The 18,176-nt window shown below is 38.9% G+C and overlaps 1 protein-coding gene across 5 annotated transcripts in view; it reads left to right on the forward strand.

Moving 5' to 3' along the window:
• Positions 1–16,584, forward strand: part of LOC149848558 (GDSL esterase/lipase At5g03610-like) — a 34,861-nt gene extending 18,277 nt beyond the window's left edge. For 4 of the 5 annotated variants that reach the window (XM_089996063.1, XM_089996071.1, XM_089996089.1 and 1 more), the window contains 4 exons: positions 13,160–13,348; positions 13,695–13,969; positions 15,686–15,962; positions 16,105–16,584. In XM_089996063.1, the coding sequence (XP_089852189.1) occupies positions 13,160–13,348; positions 13,695–13,969; positions 15,686–15,962; positions 16,105–16,313 (950 nt within the window). In that variant the 3' untranslated portion in view covers positions 16,314–16,584. The remainder of the gene's footprint in view (positions 1–13,159; positions 13,349–13,694; positions 13,970–15,685; positions 15,963–16,104) is intronic. The other variant, XM_089996096.1, reaches the window with a different exon arrangement.
• Positions 16,585–18,176: the final 1,592 nt, after the last annotated feature.

An 18,176-nucleotide genomic window follows, 5' to 3' on the forward strand; every position in this document is an offset into this window, starting at 1 on the left:
AGTTCCTAAATCCCATTAGCATAATCACAATTTAAAACGCCACAACAACTGTTTGGTAAGTTGTCTTTTCCATATACAATGAGGACTGCACTTCTAGTTGTGAGTTCTTTATCATATTAAGGCTTTCACTATTTAAAAAAAAAACTAGAAGGACAAGATGATCAACTCAGTCAATGGATACATATTACTTTGTATAGGACCATTACACCAACTTGATAAAAATGCAGATGACGTGAAGTGAGAGACAAACCTCTAAATTGTCAGTTTCCCTACCTTTGTTATTTTAGGGTAAAGGTCCACTTTAACTTATAGCATGGGCACAAAAGTATCAAGAACAACTGCAACAATATTTTGACCAGCATGTCACCCGGATGCTTCAACCCTTCAGTCTTATCAAGCAAGAACTTTTGTTGCATACTTGAAAATTTTGCATCTGAAACTGAGAAATGATGAAGACGAGCAATGGCTTCAACGCACAACCTGTTCTCATCTAACTGAATGAAGCTTTTTGTCCTCTGCATAACTGATTAATTTTGTTCATTGCTATAAAACAGTACTCTGACCTACTGACTACCAAATTGAAAAATTGTTCCTGAGTCTCATTTAAACCAAGAACTAGAGCTACCATTTTGTCCTCAGGAACCAATGCATTCTTGACTTACTGAAAAACAATATTGCCATCAAGATTTGGCTTCGAAGATTTTCATAATCCGGGACGAGACCTGCAAGAACTTTAAACACTTTGTCTTTCTCAAACCTTTTTTTACTTTCAAGGATATCACCAGTAGGGAGACAATATTGAAGCAATTCATCCCACATCCCTCTAAGTGTACCTATGTATGTACTAAAGGGTTTGTCGTCACAAGTATATTTGGCTATTTCCAATTGAAGCTCGTAGACTCTTTCAAGATTGATCTGTTCACCATAAATCTCTTTAACTGCATCCCAGATTTCCTTTGCTGTGTTCATAAACAGAAAGCTTCTGGAAATAGCCGATTCCATGGAGTTTAACATTCAATTCATGACCATATCATTTTCAGATTTCCACTTTTCATAAGTGGGATCGGTGGGTTCTGGTTTTTTATTTTTTCCAGTGATATATCTCAGTTTGGATCTTTCACTGAGAAATAACTTAACGAATTTTGCCCAGCTTAAATAATCGGCCTCAGAGAACTGTGTATTAGTGATTTTAAGAAGATAATTCAGCTTAGAGTAACCAACCTTATTATCGATAACTTAAGTGGAGGAACTCACACTATTCTCAGCACACCACAACAAAGTAGTGGATTAGCGACGACCATATTCCGTCGCTAATCCGTCGCTAACCGGCTTAGCGACGGATTAGCGACAACGAGGCGACTGTATGCTTACGTCACAAATTTTTCGACGCTAACTGGCGACGGAATAAATTCGTCGCCAGGTCCGTCGCTAATTGCGACGGACTATCGAGCGATGTATTCCGTCGCCCATCCGCCGGTACTAAACGGCGACCTTGGCTTGGCGACGGATTTACGTCCGTCGCTAAGCCGTCGCTAGATTTATATGGATAGCGACGGATGTTTCCGTCGCTAATCCGTCGCAAAGACAAAAAAAAATAAAAAAAAATTATTTGAAAATTAAATACCGAGAACAGTACAATTTATATTTCCTATAAATAAAAAACAAACTTCTCAAAAAATTCCATATAAAAGGAACCTACAACAATTAATCATTCCACCTTAAAATTAACAAGTTTAATTATTTACAATTCAACAATTACAATTAGGAAACAAAAAACAAATAGAACTTCTTCAACACAGTTCTCTAATCATCGCCAAGATTTTGTGTGTCTTTTTGTTCATTGCCTTTATCTGTCCCTTCAGCTCCGCTACACTAATTATCGCTAGCAGCCTACACAAGAAAAGAACAGTCAGTATTGATAAACAAAATATAATGAAATAAATTACACACTATATGTGATTCTATCATATGCTCATATGTGTTCTAAGGCAATAAAAAAACTTTATATGTGATTTTATCATGCTCATATGTGCTCTAAGGCAGGCAAAAAACTCTATATGTGATTCTATCATGAATTATATGTGTTTTAAGGGATTAAAATTTTTTTATATGTGATTATATCATGCTCATATGAGTTCTAAGGCAGCTAGAAAAACTCTGTGCTTTAAGGCAGGCAAAAAGCTATATATGTGATTCGATCATGCTCGTATGTGTGCTAAGGCAGTCAAAAAAGTGAATATGTGATTATAGCATGCTCATATGTGTTCTAAGGCAGACAGAAAAACTCTATATGTGATTCTATCATGCTCATATGTGCTCTAAGGCAGGCAAAGAAAAAAACTTTATATGTGATTCTATCATGAATGATATATGTTCTAAGGCAGTAAAAAAACTATATATGTGATTTTGGCATGCTCATATGTGTTTTAAGGTAGTCAAAAAACTGAATATGTGATTATAACATGCTCATATGTGTTCTCAGACAGTCAAAAAACTGAATATGTGATTATAGCATGCTCATATGTGTTCTAAGGCAATCAAAAAAACTTTATATGTGATTCTATCATGCTCATATGTGTTCTAAGACTGGCAAAAAACTTTATATGTGATTATAGCATGCTCATATGTGCTCTAAGGCAGGCAAAAAACTCTATATGTGATTCTATCATGCGCATATGTGCTCTAAGGCAGACAAAAAATTATATATGTGATTCGATTATGCTCATATGTGTTCTAAGGCAGACAAAAAACTGAATATGTGATTATACCTGAGAGGGACCTGCAATCGAAGATCCCCTGTTCAGCACAAGATTGTTGATCTCATCTCGGAGAAAGGGGGCGACAGTGTCATGGAAGTAGTCATCCAGTGTGTCCTTAATGATCTGGCGTACATCATCACCGGAAAGAATAGGCTGCTGCTTGGAGCTTATGTCGGCGAAAGAAGTCTATGAGCCGTAACTGGAAGAAGCAATAACTGGTGAAGTGTTCATATTACTCTCAAACCCGAACACGCGACCTTTTTTGGGTTCACCTGCTGTAGTCACCCATGCTGCAGGATCAAATGATGGATGCTGAGTAGCGTCATCGTCATATCGCTCTACCATCTGTTGCTCATATGCCTCCTACAAAATAATGTTTAAAGTATGCATTAATAATTAATGATAACATTATGATAACTTGCATATTAAAATGATTATTAATAACATAAATACATATCGTTGTCGTTCTCGCCTTCTCTGATACGAAGACTCTTGTGGTCTTCCGTTTATGTGTTTCAACAAACACATCCTTATATGGTACAATGCCTCCTTTTTCTGCTTCCTGCAAAGTTAATGGACAAAAGATTTAGTTCACAAGTTTGCAGCAATACTTATAAAATTAATATTATATATTGATGAGTTACCATTTTCTTCAGGTGGCTCCCAAATGTCTTAGATCCACCTGTGTGTAGATGGGCTTCGGGCATTTTCGCTCGATTTTGTGCAGCCTTCGCAGAGCGATTTCGAAATGCATCTCCCGCCCACTTATCGCACATTTCATTCCAATAATCTCTCCTGATAGTAATAGGGCCATGGCCCTTCCACTGTAGTGGATCATCTATTACGCCAGATGCTTTTTTTGCTGCAGTCTTCATATTGTGCAGCATGTCTGCAAATCGATTGGCAGCCACCTTCTGCCACACCTTCCTTGCATCATTTTCTTCCACCATAGTTGCGAAGCGATTCAAAGCCTATAAATATTTTCAGAAAGTTAGTAGACATTACTTAAAAAAATTAAATATGAAACACATTAACTATGAGGAACAATTGTATACCGTGAATGAGGACCACAATCTGTCTAACACCTCCTTTGGGTACTCTTTCTATTGAGCAACCGGTCCTGGCAGATGTTGAAGAAGTGAATTCCTATTCTCTCGTACTACTTCTTGTGGCTCAAACCTCGTGCTGCACATGAATTGGTACACAGTAAATATCAATATAAAATATTTATAAGATATGCAATAATTGAAAACGAAATACTTACGGTCGATTATCGATATACACTATTCGAATGAGTCTTCTTGTGCCAGACTGAGAAGACCCTGCTTCTTGTGTTGGCTCATGACTTGTGTGATCAACTGGTGTAGGTGGGTCGTGTACAGGCGAAACATCATCTGTAAAAAAATACGTTAGAAATTCTCAGAATGCGCATTTGAACTAATCAAGCATCCAATTAGTTAAATGATATACCTATCACAGGAGCCTGTGAAGATGAAGGCTGGGCCTGGCTACTACTAGATGAACGACCACTGTAACCTCCACGAACCATATTCTAACAAATAACATGTCATACAATACATTCAAATAATTCACATCAAGTATTACAATACATTCAAGTCATTCACATCAAGTATTACAATAATTCAAATCATTCACATCAAGTATTGCAATACATTCAAATGATTTGCAACAAAGTATTACAATACATTCAAATCATTCATATCAGGTACTGCAATGCATTCAAGTCATTCACATCAAGTATTGCAATGCATTCAAATCATTTGCATCAAGTATTACAATGCATTTAAATAATTCAAATCATTCACATCAAGTATTGCAATAATTCAAATCATTCGTTGCATAAATTACAATACGTTCAAATAATTCAAATCATTCACATCAAGTATTGCAATGCATTCGAATCATTCGTATCAAGTATTACAATATATTCAAATAATTCAAATCATTCACATCAAGTATTATAATGCATTCAAATAATTCGTATCAAGTATTACAATACATTCAAATAAATTTTTTAATCATTCACATCAAGTATTGCAATACAACTCATTCATTCACATCAAGTATTACAATACATTCAAATAATTCAAATCATTCACATCAAGTATTGCAATGCATTCGAATAATTCGTATCAAGTATTACAATACATTCAAATAAATTTTTTAATCATTTATATCAAGTAGTGCAATACAACTCATTCATTCGCATCAAGTATTACAATACATTCAAATAATTCAAATCATTCACATCAAGTATTACAATGCATTCGAATAATTCGTATCAAGTATTACAATACATTCAAATAAAATTTTTAATCATTCATATCAAGTATTGCAATACAACTCATTCATTCGCATCAAGTATTACAATACATTCAAATAATTCAAATAATTCACATTAAGTATTACAATGCATTTAAATAGAGGTTTGTATTACAAGATTTTGCTCACTAGCTTGAGAATTCTTCTTCATCACTTGTTTGACTTTCTTCTTCTTCTTCTTCATTGTTTACCCATCCACTTGGTACATCATTTGAATCACATTCTTCTATGAATGTTTCATCGGCCAATGGAGATATGACATGCATATCATGCACAACGTCGTGACCATAAGCGAAGTCATAGATATCATCTGATTGATAGTAATCGATGTTTTTAGCTAACTCATTTTCCTGTAACTGATCATACTCAGGGTATAGTTTGGACTTCACCTTGCAAACTGCCCACCATTCATTTCTATCTGACTTTTTTATACTCGGATATGAAGTATAATAAACTTGTTGAGCTTGCGAGGCTAATATGAATTATTCATATGTTCCAAACTTGGATTTATGATTCACCTCCATAATGCCTGAAGCTTTGTCGAGTCTTGTTGCAGTTGGATTAAACCAATGACACTTGAATAAAGTTACCCTGTTATTTATGCCTAAGTAAGTCAACTTCATTATTTCCTCTATAACACCGTAGTAATCATGTTCATTTTCACCGTAGCTGCTACCCTTGACACACACGCCACTATTCATCGCTGATTTGTTTATACCATAATCTTTTGTATGGAATCGATAACCATTTACGATGTACCCGTTATAGCATTGCACAACTTTGGTCGGACCATTTTCTAAATCACATATTCCTTGATCTTTAACATCATCATGGTGGACCTACGCACAGACATAAATAATGATTTGATCATGATCAATCAAGTAACTTAGTGTTGTTTAACATCACCATGGATGGACCTTCCGTTTTAGTTGTGCCTGCTTTAAAGGCATTCTTCTGTCGTCGGAACGGATGGTCGCTAGGTAGAAATCGACGATGACACTCAAACCAGTAAGCCTTCCTTCCATGCCTTAATCTAAAAGCTTTGGAATCCTCTATGCAGTACAGACATGCCAACCTCCCATGTGTGCTCCAACCAGATAGCATACCATATGCAGGGAAGTCACTGATTGTCCATAGAACAATGGCCTTCATGTTGAAATTTTGTTTTTTGTGGGCATCCTACGTGGTAACACCGTCATCCCATAGTACTTTTAGTTTATCAATCAATGGCCTTAAATATATATCAAGATTTTGGCCAGATGAGGTCGGACCAAGGATCAACAAAGTCAAGAAAAGATTTGGACGTTTCATACACAAGCTTGGTGGAAGGTTGTATAGAGTTACAAATACTGGCTAGCATGAGTATGGAGTTGATCTACCCTCAAATGGATTAAATTCATTTGTACATAGACCGAGTCTAACATTTCGCACTTCCATTGCGAAGTTCTGATGAGTACGATCAAAGTGCTTCCAAGCTTCAATGTCAACAGGATGCGTGATCTTGTTTTCATCGTGTCGAACTTTATTTGCATGTCATCTCATGTATTAGTTGTTCTTGAAGACATATACAATCGCTGCAATCTAGGAGTGATAGGAAAGTATCAGAGCAACTTGTATGAAACTTCCTTTGATCTCGTGCTACCATTGCCTCTTGTCTTTGGCTTGAACCGAGGATGCCCACATGACGGGCATGATATGTTGTTTTCCTGCTCCTTGAAATACAACATGCAGTGATTTGGACAAGCATCAATTTTTTTGTAACCCATACCTAGAGCGTTGACCATAACTTTCGCACGATAAAAATTTTGTGGCAATTTCTCATCTTTGGGCAACATACTCTTCACAATCATGCACAAACGGTCAAAACATGATTGACTCAAATTATACTCGAACTTCAAATTCATTAGTTGAAGAACTGCATACAAGATAGTGTGACTCTCACAACCGTTCCAAAGTGGCTCATCAGCATCTTTAAGTAAATCATAAAATCTACTAGCTGCATCGTTTGGTGATTCTTCATCTACGACAGTTCTTACATCACTAGAACTCATAGCAGAACTCAGTTTTGTTCCTGCGACATCAAATATCAAATCCGTATATGGATTATTGTGTACCACATTCACCCGTGCATCAAAATCGTTTCTAAATTCTTCTATATGAAACGTCCAATTCTGATAATCACTCACAAAACCCTTCCTGTATAGGTGATGTCTAACGCTATGAGGTTTTACAAATTGATTATTCTTACAAATCTTGCAGGGACACCTAATCTGACCTGTGGGATCGACTGTACTGACAATTGCTGTTGTAAATTCAATAAAACTGTCAACACCATCCATATATTCATGCGATAACTCATTGTCCACTATCCTACAGTACATCCATTCACGGTTTGCAGTCATTTTCTTATGATGTTACGAATAATAGCCTAACGAATTAAAAGAGAACAATCAGAATGCTACGATGAAGAAAATATCAAATTTATCATGCAATATATGATGTTATACAATAACAAAAATTTTGATGCATGCATTGATAACTTAATATTTTCATGTGCAAACTATTAATGACATGATACAATCATTTGAAACATGCTTTCATTATACAATTTCACATGGAAGTCATAATCAAATTGAAAGTAACAACATGCAAGCATGGATACAATTACATCAAACATTGCAATACATCGTAATCATTCATATCAAACAAATGGCAAACATGTACCTGCAACAAACACACTTCAATATCTCACTAACTACTATCATGCCTAGCATGAACTTCGTACTCCAAAAATAAGAATACTTCCATATTCATACATTAAAATCATGCTCAGCATGATCTCCGAACTCCAACAAAGCAACCTTAAATATCAACATCTAAGTGAGTGTGTGAACAATAAAGTATTACATCTAATAAATTAAATAATATGTGATACGCTTGCATCACTTACTCACCACAGGTATTTACCCGATTTGCATTGTTTTTGTCACTTACCACAGGTGGCTGAGCACGAGCTGGTTCAGTTGAAAAATCTGCACAAAAAAAACGTTGTTTTAAAATGAAGGCACCAGAAAAAAAAAGAGGTTGTTCCGGCAAGGGGACGACTCCCCTGCTGTTCCGGTAGGGGGTCGACCCCCTTACGGAACATAGGGGGTTAACCCCCTTATGGAACATAGGGGTTTAACTGACCCCCTGTTCGGCCAAGAGGTCGACCCCCAGCCTTTCCGCCAGTGAGTCGACCCCCTGCCAAAACAGTAGGGGGTCGCCCCCCTACCTAAGCAGGCAGAGGGTCGACCCCCTGCCGAAAAGGCAGGGGGTTAACCCCGTACCGGGGTCGACCCCTACCGGAAAGGCAGGGGGTTAAGCCCTTGCGTTTTCCGGCAGAGGGTTAACCCCCTACTGTTCCGACAGGGGGTCGACCCCCTCCCGGGAAACATGGGAGGGGGGGGGGGTCCTTTACCTGTCTCCGAGCGGCGGGGCTTGCAGGCGGTGGGACCGGCGAACGACGAGAGTGGGACCGACGAACGTTGAACGACGGGAGTGGGCGAACGACGGGAGCGGCGAACGGCGGGAGCAACGAAAGAAGAAAAGGAAAAGCTGTCTGAGATTAGGGTTATTCAAAAATTAGCGACGGATTAATTCCGTCGCTAAGCCAACGTAAATCAAATTTACGAAATGAGCGACAGACTATATTCCGTCGCTAATTAGCGACAGAACAACTTTTGTCGCAAACATCGTCGCCAAATGGTGCAGCCGTAATGACAAAACAATATGTCGCAAAATCCGTCATTAATTAGCGATGGACGGGGCGACGGACTATTTTTCGTCGCTATTTTTTTAAGCTTCATTGATTATAGCGACAAATGTTTTTTGCTCGTTAATCCGTCGCGAACTAGCGACAGAAATACTCTGTCGCTAAAGTTCGTCGCTAACAACATATTTTCTTGTAGTGGCAGCAAAACCTTCGATGGTATTGACAGCATTGCCGACCATTGATTCTTTGCTTAATTCGAACACTACCAGATTGTCGATAACTTCAATGCATCACGCTTTGATACCATGTTAGAGAATGTAACCATACACATGAAGAGCATATGTTAACGTGGTTCGGCTGTCCAGTCTACATCCATGGGAAAAGCATCCACTTTGTCTCTTATTCTTTTTACCCAATGTTGGTTACACGATATATAGAAAACTAGCAACAACAATAATAGCAATTGCTCGAGATAAATGATATCTCTATCTAGAGAAAATAGGAAATAGCCCACGGCACGATAATCTTGCATGATGTCGTTGCCTATTATGGCTCCACATTTTTTGGAAACTGAATCCATACCATAACAACATTTGCTGACAGACACCTCAAAACTGAGTAGCTAGCGATTCGCTGAAGGACACCACAAATCAAGTAGCGATTTGTTGAAGGAGTGCAATATAAAAACTTGGTAGATGAAGTATTGTGTGCCATAGAGGCCATGTAAAACGAATCAAAGTTGTTCACGGTTCAGACTTTGATACCATAAATGAATTTGAAGCAAGGCCTCAGGGGAGAGAAAGAGAAAAACATGAGAGAGAGAGACGACATGCAAGTTTTACGTGGTTTGGCAACTCTGTGCCTACGTCCAAGGAAAGGGGCTGGATTCTTATCATTTACTAGTGGCCGGGGCCATTACAATTATAGAACTCTGAGGAGTTTACAAACAGGTGAGAAACCAAATATTGGAGTCCCTCTTGATTGCAGATGTCCTTTTTGTTACACCGTTTTTTATCTAGGACTTTTTTTATTGGAGTCCCAAAGTGGAGTTTTCTTTCTAGAAGTGGATACCTTCTAGAGCATTCCTGTTTGAACTAGGAAATCAGCTGGTAGACATGCTGGTACACAGGGACTCTTCTTGGGCAGGATCCATGGATCCAGACCTAGTGCTGAAAATAGGTGAGAGAACGCTTTTACAGTGGAGCCTACGCTTTCCCATCAAACACAGGCGGAACTCCTCTCCACTTTTCGGCCGCTTTGGGGGGAAGTCTCTCCCCTAAAATGAGGGGAAAAGTCTTGAGGTACCCCTTGTGATTTTTTTCATGAGGGGCTGGGTATCAAACGCTCCCTTAGGCTCTTTAACCACCCCTTCTAGAATCTATTCCCCCTCATACAACAATGACAAGTGACAATTATGAGTTATGCAAATTGCTTAAGTTGACAATCTTCTAAGAGAAAAAAATATATATACAATTACGAGTATCTTCAATTAATGAGTATTTAATTGGGCGGTAACTCACCTGCCTTTGAATGTTTGGGGTCTAGGTGCCATCCTATGACACCATCCACGCTGGGGTGCCTTGCAAGTAGTAGTGAATGAGGTATCTCCTAAATTAACACCACGCCATCGCCCTAAATCAATTACGAGTGATCGTCAAAGAACGCCCCCATATCTGTCACAAAGATATGGGTTAGATTTGATGTGCGACACGAGCTCAAGATGTATAATTTTTTGAAAAATAATACAATGGGACATGGATTTCTTAATTAATATTTCTTGATAATGTAATATATAAATATAATCTAATATATTAAATAATATTCAAATAATGCACGATTAGTGGTGCAAATTTCTTTTGCACTACAGGAAGACCCTTTTTGACATTCGTCCAACCTCTTGTCTGATGACTAAAACATACTAAAAAAATGACATTTAAGGTTAAAAAAGGTAACTTTGACAGCTTCATAAAATTACTTTTTTGAAAAAGTTGTTAGATTTTTAAATTCTCTTCAAGTTCAAAAGACCTGTAATGCCCAAAAAATAACCTTGCATTTAAAAAAATACTATTATTTTAATTGTGTTTTAATAATTTTCATAAGGTTATATAGGGTTCCTTCTACTATCCATATGGTAGGGACAGTGATTATTCTCAATGATCTGAATAATATTATGCAAATCAGACCTCATGGACATGTTCCACATGTTTTATTTGAGAGGAAACAACTGTTGAAACATGTTTTTATAATAAAACATATAAATTTATGAGCTTTGAAAGATGAAAATTTTGGATCGTGGATTTTTAAACCTATTAAAGCTTGCTCACGAGTAGGGATGCGCACGAGCCGGGTTCGAGCAGAGCTTGAACAAGCTATGGCCAGTCTCTGCTCGAGCTGACGACATTTATAAAAATATTTAAAGTTTTTTTTTTTAATTTGTAACAAAAGTGTTTTTGAAAGAAACAGTGGGATTTAGACCCAGGTAACTTTCCAAAGAGACTAAAAACTCAACCACTACGGTAACACCTCTTTTTGTGTTTAAGTATAGAAAAATAATATACATATATAAACTCTAATTTCTTTATATAACTATGTAAACTGAGCCAAATAAGGTTTATCGAGCCTAACCTAGCTGGACTACCTCTTCAAGCTCGGCTTGTTTATGTGTATCGAGCCTAAACCTTTGTTTAAGCTCGGCTCATTTATTTTTTGAACGAGCTCGAGCTTAGCTTAAATGGGTTGAGCCCAAGCTAGCTCTAGTCGTTGTGCATACTCACGAGTAATGCTGGAATGAGCCAAAAGTCTATTACAATTAAATGCCAACCCAATCCGAGCACACTTTCAGATCTCATTTGAAGGGTTTATATCCTAAAATAACGTGTTGAATTTGGATCAAAGTTCCAACGAAAGCCAATGCAATTTCACCTCTATTTTAAGCTCAAGCAGCTCTGAACAAAGGGTGAGAGACTCGAGAGTTGAGGCTAAGAGCCTGGTGGCTTTTAAAAAATATACTTATGATTGATTTTGATACAACCAAGTGATGATGACCAACATACAACTCCGTCACCTAATCACTGGGTGAGTTCTTGTGTCATTTAAACAGAAATGGATGACTTGTGGAAAACCAATCACTACTCGTGAAATTCAATTCCAAATTGATCAAATCTACAAAACGCAGTTGACTCGGCGGGTTTCATGGTGTGAATTGCGTAAGCCCGATCTTTTTAATACGTAATGGATATGCCATGCCTGTGACCCTTGAATAGTATCCTCCTCCTTGTTATATATGGTGCCTTATAAATACAAGCCAAGAAGGGCCTTAAACAACCATCAATCTACAACTAGTTTGCACTCTCCCTTTCTTTCTCTTGCTGTGTAAATTGAGGGATTCTTCAATGGCTGCAAGACTATGCATTGGCCTCTTCATCTTCTCTCTTTTAGGTAAAGTTGGTCCCTTCATTTTTTAATTACTATTCCTGATACACCAAATTTGGTAAGCCATTGGGTGTTAGGCAGACCCCTACCAGTTATACAACTATACCTTTGGGTTTTGAACCTGCAACGTCCCAACACAAAGGTGACGTGCAGTAGCAGATCCTACCAGACAAGCAGAGCCCCGTTGGTATAATTGGTCAAACAGACTTCTTAGTATCTTTCATTGGCAGAAATTCTGCGATGATACAATGACCCCCATGAGTTTCATATATATATATATATATATATATATATGTGTGTGTGTGTGTGTGTGTGTGTCCAATGGGCCATCCTTGTCTTGCTCCAACTTTAGTCCCAGCTAAACCAATGAACCCAAAGACTCTTTCTGCAACCAAATAGGTTTGAGTCTTTCACCAGGCTTCGTGAAGTTTGCTCAACCATGGGCTAGGTCCAGTGTCAAAACAAGCGCTGCATCGACTGGATCTAGGCTCGGTTGAGTAGGAAACTTTTAAATGGATCAACATAATTCACATTTCCAATGGAACTACTCAATGTGGATTGGAGCCATCTAAACTCATGAAACACTGCATATATGGAGATGGACAAAGTCCGCTGGGTTGAGCGTGGTCAGTCAGTCTAGACTTGGCCAATTCATGGATGGGATGGAGTCACTCCAATCCATTAAGACATACCCAAATTACAAATTTTCAGATGGCCTTAGTTGGTTCATATTATAGATTTATTGGTGCTCAGTGAGGTCTGAGGCCAAACCAAGATAATAGTCAATTAACTTGGGCTTTTTCTTGTCCTTATGGATTAAACCCTTGTACATTTCATATAATAGGCTGAAAACATGTTTACTTTATCATAGTTGTAGGCATCACAGCAAGGGGTACAGATATCGAAAGGCTTTTTGTGTTTGGGGACTCTTTTGCGGACACTGGGAACACACAGAACACAACACTACCGTACTATTCAATCAGGTATCCTTATGGTGAGACCTTCCCTGGGTACCCTACCGGTCGATGGTCAGATGGTAAAATCATGACAGATTTTGTAGGTATGCTTCCACCAACTCCTTTTTTTTTCCTTTTTAATCTTTGCATTTTATTGTTATATTCTAGAGCTTGGATGAGACTTTTTTTGGTCCCCAAGTTTTCTTTTGTTTTGATAGGGATATATTTGATAAAAATAAAAGGTATGCGGTTCAAATAAAGCAAGGCAGGAAATTTCAAGTAAACTTGGCCATGCAAAGTTCAGTAAGGTCAAAAGAAACTCATGCTGCAGGGAACCATATATCATTTACATATCTTAAGACATAATTTACATCATTAGTACAAAAGGTTGGGATGACCTCTTTACTGTAAAAATACTTTATTCAAACTTAACAGAAGTGTAACATGCAGCTGCATACCTGGATCTTCCTTCTCCAATTCCATATAGCAAGAGAAATCAAAGTAGTGTGGTGCGCCAACGGTATGGCATGAACTTTGGTTATGGAGGAACTGGCGTTTTCGACACGTTCACAGGCTTACCCTCCATGACAGAGCAGATCGACGCATTCGAACAGCTTATCAACAGTGGCCTCTATGCTCAACATCTCGACTCCGCCATGGCTCTTGTTGCATATGCAGGCAATGACTATAGAGTTTATCTAGAAAGAAACAATGGCTCATTGGAGGTAACCAATTCATACCACCAAAAGCATTTTCTTGTACTGTCCATGCCATCTGCTATTGGTTTTAATGGTCTTTAAACATGACCATGTCCGACATTTCCCGAAAATCACAAAACTAGGGTTCAAGAGTTTGGATTCTTGTCTTTGCAAATGCATGGGAAAATAAATACAACCAAATTCAGTAGTATTCTTCAGAATCACAAAAATCTATAAACAAAAAAATTATGGCTCCGCCATTGCCAAGTCAGCAATCTATGCCACATAGACACGCTGTGGATACGAAGATACAACAATTTTTGTAAAATTTTCAATAAAACTAGTATATAAAGGGATACAGAACAGGAGCAAAATGAAGTACCCATGTGTAGGGGTGGCAATCGTGTCCGGTTGGCGGGTCAGCATACCTCAACCCGAACCCGACCCGTTTATTAAACGGGTCGGCTGTGGCAAATACGAACCCGGCCCGTTTAATAAACGGGTAACCCGACACGACCTGCCAACCCATTTAATAAATGGGTTGGGTCGGGTAAACGAGTTCTCAGGTTCGCGGGTCGGGTTGGCGGGTCGGGTTGACGGGTTGGCGGGTTGGCAGACGGGTTGGCGGGTCGGGTTGGCAGGTTGACCCACCCGCCTAACCCGTTTATTAAACGGGTCAGGCGGGTTGGCATACCCTTAACACGAACCCGACCTGTTTAATAAATGGGTTAGGTGGGTCGACCCGTTTATTAAACGGGTTCGTTTTTTCCAAACCCGAACCCTCCTAAGAGGCGGGTTGGCGGGTCGGGTTGGCGGGTCGTGTCAGGTTTTGCCACCCCTACCCATGTGACATGGCTGCAAATTAATAAAAAGAGAGGATTCTGAGAAAGGAATGTTTTGACTTTAAAAGTGGCATCTTAAAAGTTATGGCGAGCTTTGAAAAAAGAATGGCTTGACATTTACAAGTGGCAAGTTAAAAAATTATAGCAACTTTTTTTTTTCAGTTTCCATTTTAATATAGGCATACTTGACCTCGACCTGTTTGAAGAACTCAAGCATCTGATTTTACTTAAGTGTTTGCTTTTATCTGCGTACACAATTTCTAATTAGGGGGTAAACCGGTCAGATCTGGTTCAATCTCAGATGAGTCCAAATCTTGATCTGACTTTGAGGTGCTGGTACCGGGTCCGATCAGGTCTGCCATAAGAAAAGCCATACCCGACTCTTATAACGACTACATGAACCAGACTCGGTTCATACTAAGGAAAATAATATTTTTTATCTTTTCTATATTAAAAAATCACAGGTCTTAATTAGAATTCCGTTTGAACCCCGTCTGGTATGAAATTTTACAAACCGTATCCAGCTTCATATACCCATCTCTATATATTAATCGGACCCTTGGGTCTAACCCAGTAGTTTCAAGTTGAACCTCCTTTATCACCAAACTCTGAACCTACAAGGTTTGCTACGAGTTGGGTTCTGGTCAAACCTGACCTAGCTAGGTCAATACCTTTAGTTTCTATATGCTGTCCATAACGTAATTAAAGTGCTATGAGTTTGCTTTTTGGGGGGGACTAATCATATAGATCATATATATTTGCGACTGTGGTTCCAGATGACCCAGTTTGAAGAATTAATTGCTAAATGCCAGAGTATCCGCTTGAAGATTTACAGGAATTTAATTTCCTCCAACATGATTAGATACATGTTTCTTTCTAAAATTATCGATCGATTTTTCAGGGAATTGCTACGTTTCGGCAGGCAGTAATCCAGCAACTATCAGCAAACCTGCGAAGGATACAGAATCTGGGAGTGAAAAAGGTGGCAGTGACAAACTTGCAGCCCACAGGGTGCAGCCCAACCGTCACATATGCAACTTCATACTCGCAATGCGTTGCTCTCTACAATAATGCCAGTCAACAACATAACCAACTCCTGAAGGATGCTGTGGATGCCCTCAATTCATCAATTGTCATCCTTGACAACTACAATGGATTCTTAGCTGTATTGCAGCAAGGTGTGTGGTGCTTGTGTGCTAACAGAGAACTATTGTAGCTCTATGCTAACTTAAAGGAACATATATGATTATATGCAGACACCATTATGGAAACAAGCAGTTGATTGATTTGGTGTTTTTTCTTTCTGTGCCTTTTGTTCAGAAAATTTTGGGAACAGACTCAAGGGATGCTGCATGGGCGTGGACATTACGGTTTGGTGTGGGACAGTGGATGGTAATGGCACACGGAAATACACTCTGTGCCCCAAGCCATTGTCCGTCTTCTGGTGGGACAACAATCACCCGACTCAGGCTGCCTGGAAAGCAGTAGTGGAGTATCACCGCTCCAGACTTGATCAGTTGCTGGGCTGACCAACACCACAAGCAAGTTCAAAGAAATAAAGCGTTTCCCACAATGGAATTGTGTCAAATAAGTGGAAACATTGGATAAATTGATGTGTTTGTATTTGAAATAATTAAGGTTGTTGCATGTTGGCTGAGGCATTGTATCTGCCTTCCCCACTCTTTCAATGAATCAGGAGTATCGTTTGCTTTACTTTCTGTAACCTGTATTACAAGAAGATTACTGTCTTTGCAATGATGATGAGTTCAAACAATAAACTTGCCCGCTTGGGGTTTTCCTCTCTTCGTCCAAGATTCTTCGTTACCAAAAAATAAACATGCCCACTAAAGATAAGGGCGACGGGGGTTTGTCAACTTGACATGAGAGACCATGGTTCGAAATCCACAGGAGGCAGGGAGGACTTCCAAGTGTTTTTACCAACTAGAGGCCTGTGATTTGAGGCTGGTGATTTTAGGGTGGAGGGTGTTTTCTACTATCCTAGAAACGAAAAATGGTTCAAACAGGACTCGTTTGTTTGGTTTTCATGGAAGAGAAAGGCCATTTCATGAGCATTGCTACAGTTTTTAAAAAAATCCTATCAGCTCAGCCTTTTCATGATAATCTTTCACATAGTGGGAGGTATAAAACGATTTTTTTTTTTAATTTATTACCGGAAGAAACCACACCCGACACGAAGACCTGATTGCACTGGTTCCTGCCATACCTATGTGTTTTACCAACCTAGTGAAAACAGGATTTCAGAAAAGAGAATTCAAGCCTAGAGGCACGTTCTTAAGATCGCTATCTTTAGAACTTCAATCGCCCCACTCCGGAAATTCCGAAGATGCGAAAAAGGGTTTTGTTACGACTGAGTTTCCAGGATACAACTAGGCTTGAACCTCAAGAGAGTCACTGCTTCGCAAGAACAGATGACCTCTCCCACACATGAACTATGCAAGCCAAACTAAGAAGAAAGAAAGGAGAAAACTGGAGAGTCAGAAATTCTGATATCCAAAAGACGAAAATAGAAGATATTTATAACCTTTTAGAGAGGCCAAAACGTTTTGCGATAAATGAGATTAAAGGCCATAAATCTGACAGTTTGAAAATAGGATGAAAGGTACCTAAACGGTCACCCACCTTTGACTGTCAATCAAAGGCCTCCAAAACCGCCCAACAGTCACAAAGCGCCTTAAACTCAATATAAATGCTATTAAAACCTTTCAAACGGCCAGATGTCTCAAAACCGAAAAATCAAAATGGATATTTGCGCCTCATATGCACCTCGCACCGCTGCGAGCGTGCAAAGTGCGCCATCAAAACGCCACATTGCGCCTCAAGCGCCCTTGCGCACGCGCGCGCGCGCGTGTGCGCGAACGGCGCGTCCGTTGCTGCACGATGCGCAGCAACGTCCGCAATCCACCTAAATACTCAAGGCTTACCAAAGTAAAGAATAGATTACAAACTCTCTATTTAAACCTCTTGAAAAACTTTTCTCTCTTAGATATGGGACTAAACTTTTCAAAACACTTTTGGTAGTAACCATTAATAATTTAAAACTTTTCTAACAATCCCCCACTAGTTTTAAAATATATTTGGCTTGCATAGAAACTTATGCATTAGTGAGAGTGCCTGCATGACTTGAACCCCCACTATTTGAAAGAAAACCTAAATTAACCAAGGTGCTAAGTGGACTTACCTTGAACTTAGCTCCTTATATTGTTAACAGAGTTTTCAATCATACATCGGTTTCCAAAAGTTCGATTGTGTGGATTTCATGTTGGCACATTTAGAGCCTTGTGCTTTCCTGGATTCATGAGTGCTCTAGAGAATTGCCAATTCTCATAAGAAACGGCTCACATTTCTACACTCATATAGGTGAGTTTGTCTAG

This window comes from Nuphar pumila, chromosome 1 (assembly GCF_984573655.1).
Source record: "Nuphar pumila chromosome 1, dmNupPumi1.hap1.1, whole genome shotgun sequence".
In the NCBI taxonomy this organism is placed as follows: Eukaryota; Viridiplantae; Streptophyta; class Magnoliopsida; order Nymphaeales; family Nymphaeaceae; genus Nuphar; species Nuphar pumila.